This window comes from Lissotriton helveticus, chromosome 8, assembly GCF_964261635.1.
Source record: "Lissotriton helveticus chromosome 8, aLisHel1.1, whole genome shotgun sequence".
In the NCBI taxonomy this organism is placed as follows: Eukaryota; Metazoa; Chordata; class Amphibia; order Caudata; family Salamandridae; genus Lissotriton; species Lissotriton helveticus.
The window spans coordinates 480,655,696-480,664,504 of NC_136069.1; the positions used below are offsets into that span (position 1 = coordinate 480,655,696).

Sequence of the window (8,809 nt, forward strand, 5' to 3'; positions counted from 1 at the left end):
CTCCCCGTACAATAGAAAGTTTCCCCCATCAAAGGATCCCCGGGTTGATCAAAGCCCCCACTCCATGAGATCCGATCAAACCCCCCACATTCCGTGAATCGGCGGAATATCCAGCTGCGTGATACTCATCACCTGTTGTGACTAGGGTGGGGACTTCAACTGTAAATGTGTGGGAACGGGCCCAAAGGGGAGTTCCGGGAATGTCTTTTCCACACATCAAAGCTTTAACATGAATGTGTAATCTACAATAAAGTCATAAAACAGTGTATAAGAGGCCAGGCCTCAGAAATGTATCCAGAGCACCTCAGAACGATACCTTCTGTCCGTTTCGTTGTGTTCTCCTCCGGAGAGAATAAAAACCTTGTTTCCTGCTTTCCAGTCTCCAGCGCCTGCCTCTTCATTGATTAAATAACTAGAGGGTCACAGAGGCAATACCGCCGGGCAAATATCGATTGTCCCCGACCCGACTCAGGTTTTAACAAGGGAGCAAGATTAAATTATAAGAGAGTGCTAGAGAATGCTAAGATAATCTGGGACGATAAAATTTGGCTTGATCTATTGACAGCAGCAAAAAGCAGGGACCAAATGGCTTTCTGGAAAATTGTTGCAAATGGAAACGGAAATGGAAAGGGCTCTAGAGAAGATTATCTTGATGAAACTACTTGGATTGATCACTTTGCAAAATTGTATGCTGCTCCTGAGATCGGAAGTTCCATAAAAGACGGGCTTCTTATAAACCCGAGTGAAGGATCCCTAGAATTTGATCTACAGGAAACAATTTTGGCTATCAACGCAGTCAAAACTAGTAAAGCTCCAGGACTAGACAAGATCCCTGGGGATCTATAGAAACATGATACCGATGTCTGGGGTCCTTACATTAATTACCTGTGTAACTTTATAGCCGCAGGAGCTGACATACCAGAGACATGGAGGGGGGCGGAAATTATTTGCATTTTTAAGAAGGGTGATAGAAACGATCCTTCGAACTACCGCCCAATTAGTTTAATTGATGTTTTACAAAAAATGTATGCAAGGCATATTTTAAATCGCATTTATTTCTGGATAGATGAATGGGCAATTCTCTCAAAATTCCAGGCGGGTTTTAGAACAAAAACAAGCACCATAGACCAGGTCTTTAGATTTTGCTGTATGTGCTGGAAATATGTAAACTTGAGGAAAGGCCATTTATACGTGGCATTCGTTGACTTAAGGGCTGCGTTCGATCTCATCTCCAGACACCTACTATGGAAAACACTGAACAGCCAAGGACTCCGGCAAACCTATTAGAACAAATCGTAAGATTACACCAAAATATTTATTCAAAGGTGAGATGGGGTCCGGGCGGCGAACTAACTAGCTCAATCCCCATAGAAAGGGGAGTTCGCCAAGGATGTGTCCTGGCACCAACTTTGTTTTGCTTATATGTTAATGATATTCCTTGTTTTTTACAAGGTTGTAATAATGATGCACCGAAGCTGGGGGGGGGTGAGCCAATACCAGCCCTATTATTTGCGGATGATACCATTCTTATTTCGCAAACACCAAATGGCCTTCAAACTTTGCTTAGCACCTTCCCAGCCTACTGCAGCAAAAAAGGTTTAGAGATAAATACCAGTAAGACAAAGTACATGGCAATAAATCCGCACAAGTGCTTTAGAGAAAACTTGGTTTTAAACGGACAAAAACTGGAACATGTTGAAAATGTTAACTATCTTGGAGTTTCATTAGATTCTAAAACAACACGGAAAACCCAAATTGATAAAAGCAAGTTGTTATTAAGACAAAATACACTACCGATCCTGAAAAGACACCGGAATAGTCTCAATAAAGCTGTATCTCCAGCACTCGAGTTATTCCGATTTAAAGCACAATCGGCAGCACTATATGGTGTTGAATTGTGGGGCCCGTCGAGCAAAAAGGAGTTTGAGGTTAATGAGAATAAATTCTTAAGAGCTTTGCTAAAAATCCCAGTATGTACACCGCTTATTCCGTTAATTCTCGATCTTAATATGAAGCATACGGATAACCATGTAATTATTAGACCACTGATGTTGTGGGTTAGGCTCTGAACAACACCTGAGCTGCTGGATTATAGGGCGGCGTTAACAGAGATCAAGGATTTGGATGAAAATAATTGCATTACCTGGTTTAAACATGTTAGTACTTGGTTTAAGAAGATTGGCTTAGCACATTTTTAGAGTAGTCCACTGACATTAACCGCTAATTCAAGAAAGATATTAAAGGCTTCTTTCTGGGCTTTCATAGATCAAAATAGATCAAATGATAGAGAAAAAGGATCCTTGACTAGTGAGTTTCTTATGTTTAAAGATAGTGCTTGCTTTGAATCTTTTTTGGATGAAGTAAACCCACCGTTGGCAAAAACAATATACTTGAAGTACAGATATGGTGTACTGATGTTAAAATCAAGTACAACAAGGTGGGCAAATTCTAGTAACAACACATGCATGTTGTGCTCAGGAAAAGTTAAGGAAGATATTACACATGTTCTATTTTTTTGTCCGGCCTATTTGATCCCAAGAAAGAGATGGATTAAACCTCTTTGTATAAACATGGGTGTGAGATCGAATAGAGAAGCTGAAATGGTTTTAAAAACTGACACTTGCCAGGTTATTGTTTTTGGTATTAGCCGGGTTCTGCTGGTCGTAAGTTTCCTCAGGGTAAAGGCTAGCGAGAAGCTTTAGGAATGCTTAGGGAATCGCTAATGTCATGTATAATGCATTTGCTAGCTAACACAACAATCTGAAACTGTAAAGGACAAATATATGCATATAAATTGATACATGTGCTGTGGAATAAGTTATATATTAGCTCACCGGAAATGCAATTGTAAATGTAATGAAATAGAATGAATTTATTTTTATAAATGCCTTTTTTAATTATTTATATGGTTTTTAGCATAATGATTGACGCCCCCAATCCATTTCCATTAATTGTTGATTTATATCTATCTATGGTAGCCGTAATATTGTTTATGTGTAAATTTGTAATGCATCTTTTATGATACTGCTGTATCGAAATAAAGATTATGAAATGAAATAAATAAACTAGAGCCAAATTTCACGGGGGGAGGGGGGCTACTAAAAATTTCCAGGAAGGAGGGGGGCTGATTCTTCCAGCAATAGGCAGAGTGGAGATGGAGAAGCTCTAAGAAGATATAAAAAACAAGGAAGCCTTGTTAACAAGGGAATGGTTTTTTAAAGGCCTGTGAAGTACTCAGTGTGGCTGAAAGACAAAGGACAGACCAGCCAGCCACCTACTGCAGCTCAAAAACTAACTGTGTGTGCCCGGGGTGGAAGTCACTCTCAGCCCTGGCTGACACACGCGACGGGGGAAGAGGTGGGATGCTGAAGCCCTTTGAGCCTAATGGGCTTGCGCGTCTGCTGGACGCTTTCCCTGCCCCTCCTTCCTCAAAGTAGCAATATTGGGCTACTTTTTGGTTGGCTGCGGGCTAGAAAATGCTCTAAAAATCTGGTAACACTATCAGGCGGAAGGGGAGTCAGAAAGCGGAGGCACAGAATAAGAACGAAGCCCTTGGATAGGTCGCCCTCAGGAAGATGTCCTGCAGCTCAGTATCGAGTTACCTCTCGGGGCCGGAGGAGAAGGTGGACGGCGGCCACGCGGAAGCTGTTCTGGCACAACTGAAAAACTATTACGACTCCCGGCTCCTCTGTGATGTCACGATTGAGGTGCTCGGTGGCATGGCGTCACCAACCGCCGCCACTCCAACTACGGCCGCCGGCGCGTGCTCCCAGTCAGTGGCAGCGACCGGCCGCCTCTTCTCCTGCAACCGCAACGTACTGGCGGCCGCCTGCCCGTACTTCAAGAGCATGTTCACCGGTGGTCTATACGAGAGCAAGCAGACGAAGGTTAAGCTGCACGACATGGACGCTGAGTCCATGGCCCTTATCATCGACTACTGCTACACCGGTCGCGTGACAGTGAGCGAGGCCAACGTACAGCGCCTTTACGCTGCCGCTGACATGTTGCAGCTGGAGTATGTGCGCCAAGTCTGCGCCGGCTTTCTGACTCGCCATTTGGACCCAGCCAACTGCGCCGATACTTTAAAGTTCGCGGACGCCTTTGACCACGCCGAACTGCGAGCTCAGGCTTTGGCTTACGTGGCGAGACACTTCAGCCAGCTGAGCGGTGGAGAGTTGTGCGAGTTGAGTCTGGCACAGCTGCAGGAGGTGTTGCGGCTCGACGACCTGGATGTGGACGGGGAACGGCGCGTGTGTGCTGCCGCCCTGCAGTGGCTGGAGGCTGCGCCGGCCGACCGTGGACCCTGCGCCGCCGAGGTGCTGCGCTGTGTGCGTTGGCACCACCTGGCCGACGAGGACCGTGTATACCTGGAGGAGTTGCGTGGCCGGCCTTTCGTTCAGCGCTACTGCTTGCCCTACCTGCAGGGGGTGCTGGACGACCGCTATGGGCCTGTCTGTCCGCCAACGCCCCCAGAGCCACAGACCCCACCACAGGAGAGCCCTGCTCGCCGCATCGGAATGCAGGCCAAGGAGCTGGTCATCTTTATGGAAGACCTCGAGGATCCCTTCCGCTGCTGGGATCCTTACTCTGGTGACATCTACACCATGCCCTCGCCCGTGGCCGCGGTCATACACGAAAGCGGTAAGTCAGTGACTTCCTGGAGAGTCTGCGTCTCCCCACAGCACGATATCTACATAGTAGCACAGCCTTTTAAGTATCTGTGGGTCTACAACGCCGTGCGCAACAGCTGGCGGCAGCTGGCAGAAAGATTGCTTTGCCGGGAGGGAATGAACCTAGCATACCTGCGTGGCCACATCTATATTCTAGGGGGTATGGACCCTTCTACGGGGGCCAAGTTAAGGGAAGTGGAGTGCTACAGTCTACAGCGTGACCAGTGGGCATTGGTTTCCCCCCTTCCACACTCGCTGCGCTACTTCGATTTGGTCACTGTGGAGGACTACCTATATGCGGTCAACCACAAGGAATTACTGCGCTACGATCCTGGCCGGGACCAGTGGACAAATTGCGCCTCCATGGGGGGCAGCGAATTCAAAGAAGCCTGTGTTTTCCAGGACGAGATCTACTGCATCTGCGATCTTCCTGTGCTAAAGGTGTACAGTCCCGCCCGTGGCGAGTGGAGGCGGATCCGCGACATCCCGGAAGTTGACAACGCGCACAACGACCAGATTGTTTGCCACGGTGGGCGGCTTCTGTTCATTACTTGGGCCACACACTGGGAAGGGGACGTTGTCACTTCGCATTATCAGTACGATGCGTCCGCTGATCGTTGGTTAAAGGTGGGTGACCAGGCAGGATTGCTATCCCCACGTGGTGAGGTTTTGTGCCTGTCTGCGCGTGTCTTTACGTCTTGCCTTGAGCCAGGACAGAGCATCCCGAGGGAATCGTATGATGACAACATCGATTAAAGTGCTGACTTGAACCTTTTGGATCCATTCTTCGAGCATCACGATATGTAATGGGGTAACCCAAAGGACTGTTGGACTGGGGAATAGATAGAACAATACATGCAACGATCTGGTACAACCGGCATAAGCAAATAACTGACTGATATCCACCACTGAAATGACTTCACATTTCACTATATTAGTTCACCACTAATCCTTTATGGACTTCCTGAATAGCGTGCGTCAACACCCCATCAGGGGTAACAAGCGCTATATAAATACATACCTTTTTCCTCCTCTATCCTTCTGCTATCATTCCAAATAACTGACTAACCTATCCACCACTTAAAATGTACTTGCATGTTTCACTATACTAATTAAACACTAATCCTCTATGTGTCCCGGAGTAGCGTGCTACTCGTCGACAAAGCACTTCGACCCCTCGTCAGGGTAGTACGTGCTATATAAATGCAATTACAATACAATAAGTCATTTTTTGCGAGACAGAAACAGAATTTCTTGCAGTAGAAACATACGCTTCTGTTTTAAGCCTCTATGAAGTGTCAAAAAAGAGGGAAATAAACAATAACAACACCAGAGACTTCGACAATGCAAAATGTCACGTATATTCAATGTATACCGATTTATAATAAAGTATGTTTGCAACGTTTTAAATTTTGTTAAATACAGAAGTGCTTCAGAGCATCATGTATTACAGGGATGTCCGTGCATATGTGATTCAGGAAGAAGGAACTACGTGTCCTTTTGCGGATTAAGTGTATGGTAGGCAAGTCAAAAATGAACAGTAAGTTCTATTGAATGGTCTATTAAGCACATTCTTTGTGAATGTCAAAAATAATTTCACAAATGTTTCCTTGAGCAAGGCTACACACTATATAAACTGAAGCAAATGGGGTAGACAGTGGGACCCCTTTTATAGGTCGAGCCTGTGCAGCACATGCGCTGCTGTGAGGCATGGGGTACTCTGGTATGGACTTTGAGCTCCACCCACTCTCTGCCCATCTTTCCTGTTGGCTCCTGTTGCTGTCGTTTCTAAATGGTTGCTTCTGATTTCTTAACACGCTTATTAGTCTCTCCTTAGTAGCACCTTGTCTGCATTTGTAACCGATCATCAGGACTGGACCTTTTTACTGTGTCCTTAACTGATTAGCTTACATTAGCCCTTCTGAGAACTCTTTGCTCACTTTATCTTAAGAGCACTGGTCTGATGCCAGTTTTAGTAACGGCGCCTGCTTTTTTTTAAATTTATTTGCAGCGCAACCATAAATGTGGCAAAATATTTTCAGTCTGATGTAAACAGGAAAAAAGTCTCATTCTAGTAGGGAGCCACTTTAAAACCAGACAAATTGCACTAAAGCAGCCAGTCGATAGCGGCGACCAGGCTGCTCACTGCTCATATAGCGCTCAGCTTCTTAGCGCTCTTGTACTTTTACTGAATATCGCCCGTGTGATTTTAAGACACCTGATGACTATGTTATTTTAAAACTGTATTGCTTTGTGTGATTTAAGACACTTGATTCTGACTTGCCTAAATAACGCCACTTACCTGTTTGCTCCTTCTGCTCCTGACCCCGTTCCGCCGCGGCTGTGTGCCGATCGAGCGGAGGGTCTCCTCGTGAGCAACACGCCCACACCACTTCCTGCCTGCCACACTCCACACGCAGGTTAGTGTGCTAGTTGTTCCCCCCCCTCGATCTATATCAGATGGGGACGTGGCGGAAGGGCAGCGGGTGCGCCGTATTCGTGCCGAAGTTTCGCCAAAGTTAAGCCCGTCTGCGCCCGTCCGCGGCCGATCGCGTCCAGCGGCCTCTCATTATGCCGATCGTATTACCTATTCCTTTAAGGATCTCTTCACCCTTCAACACTCCGGCCCACTTAAACCCTGCGCCATCAGCGCGGCGCGGGATTGTGGCATCTTGAGTTCCCTGGGATCCCATCCAGGTAAACAAGATTTGCGGCTCCCCACTAACTGTAGTGATCCCTCCACCACTTCACCAGTTGTTGGGCCATCAAAACCACATTCCCTGGCAATAGTCTATCTTAATACTCGCTCGCTGGCGAAGCCCCAGCTTGAAATTTTCCAGAGATTGGATGATAATAACGTTGACATCCTTCTCGTTTCGGAGACCTGGTTAACCAATGACTCTACCCCAGACATTCTCGCTGCTGTCCCGACTGGTTATTATATCTTACAGACTAACAGAGCAGCCGGCAGAGCAGGCGGGGGGGTTGCTGCTATTATTCGTTCCCAATATAAGTTTACCATTTTGGAAACCAGCATCCTTCCCAAAACGGATATTCTTACTCTGAAATTTATTTCTCCCAGGTTTTCTTTCATTTGTGTCCTTGTCTACAGACCCCCTGATAATATGCTTCTCTTCTCCCAACAGTTTGGCGATATCACCTTGGTTGCGTATGATTCCATCCCAGATAAGAAGTTTTTCCATTTCTCGACTTCTCCGTTTCCGACCCTTGCAGCAAAGTGTTGTTTTGCAGTTTCCAGCATCTTGCTGCTTGCTGCTAATTTGAATTTAATTCGTCTTAGATCGATGGTGGTTGTTAATCCTTGAGGATCCCGTCAGCGTTTGAGTGTTGAGGTCACTGTTCTCAGAGCTATTTCTTGCGGCCGATGATCGCTGTCACCTTTATTGCCCATCTGAAAAGATGTGATTGGCTGGAAGAGGCCTAGAGAAACAAAGGTGTAGTCCAGAAATGAGCTGTTTTTTTCGGAGTTGTATGTGGCTACAGGAGGATTATCTTCTGGCAGTCTGCCATTTAGAGCCCTGAGGTTAAGATGTTCTAAATCCTCCAAGATCGTTTGTCCGATCTTGGTTTGCTTACATGTTGCTGGTTTCCCTTGCAGCGGGATATTCCAATTTGCGTTATGCAACAGCACTTCTTCTTAGGACGAAGAGCACATTAGATAATGGTTTAAGTCCCCGGTTAAAATGAGGTCGATTGTGGGACCCTCTTTTAGGTAGTTTCCGCAAACTTGCACATTTCCTTAGTTAGTTTGTTTCTAAATTTCGGTTGAATGTATACGTTTATTATCATAATGCTGGAGTCCCTTTTGTTTATCGATGTTTGCGAGAAGGTTACAATAACTGCTAGCGATGATTGCAATTGAGGGCCAAAAATGCGAACAGAACGAGCAATTGTGTTCGCCACATATATGACCAACCCTCCTTGCAGATGGCTATATTTTGCCCCCCCCTAATTGCGTTTGTATGGAAGCGCAAGAATCCTTGGAGGTGGGGTGGATCTTTTGCCCATGTTTCTTGTAAGGCCACAATGTTGAAGCCACTGACGTAGGTGACAAAGAGATCTGCTACTTTGTTGGCAAGGCCATTTATATTCCAAGAACAGATCCGTACTGTGTCCTT

The 8,809-nt window shown here is 46.0% G+C and overlaps 1 protein-coding gene across 1 annotated transcript; it reads left to right on the plus strand.

Annotated features, from left to right (window-relative positions):
• Positions 1-3,437: 3,437 nt before the first annotated feature.
• Positions 3,438-6,080, plus strand: LOC144772809 (kelch repeat and BTB domain-containing protein 7-like). The gene has a single exon (XM_078657387.1). It carries the CDS (start codon positions 3,576-3,578, stop codon positions 5,424-5,426), a length of 1,851 nt encoding a protein of 616 aa, XP_078513513.1. The 5' UTR covers positions 3,438-3,575; the 3' UTR covers positions 5,427-6,080.
• Positions 6,081-8,809: the final 2,729 nt, after the last annotated feature.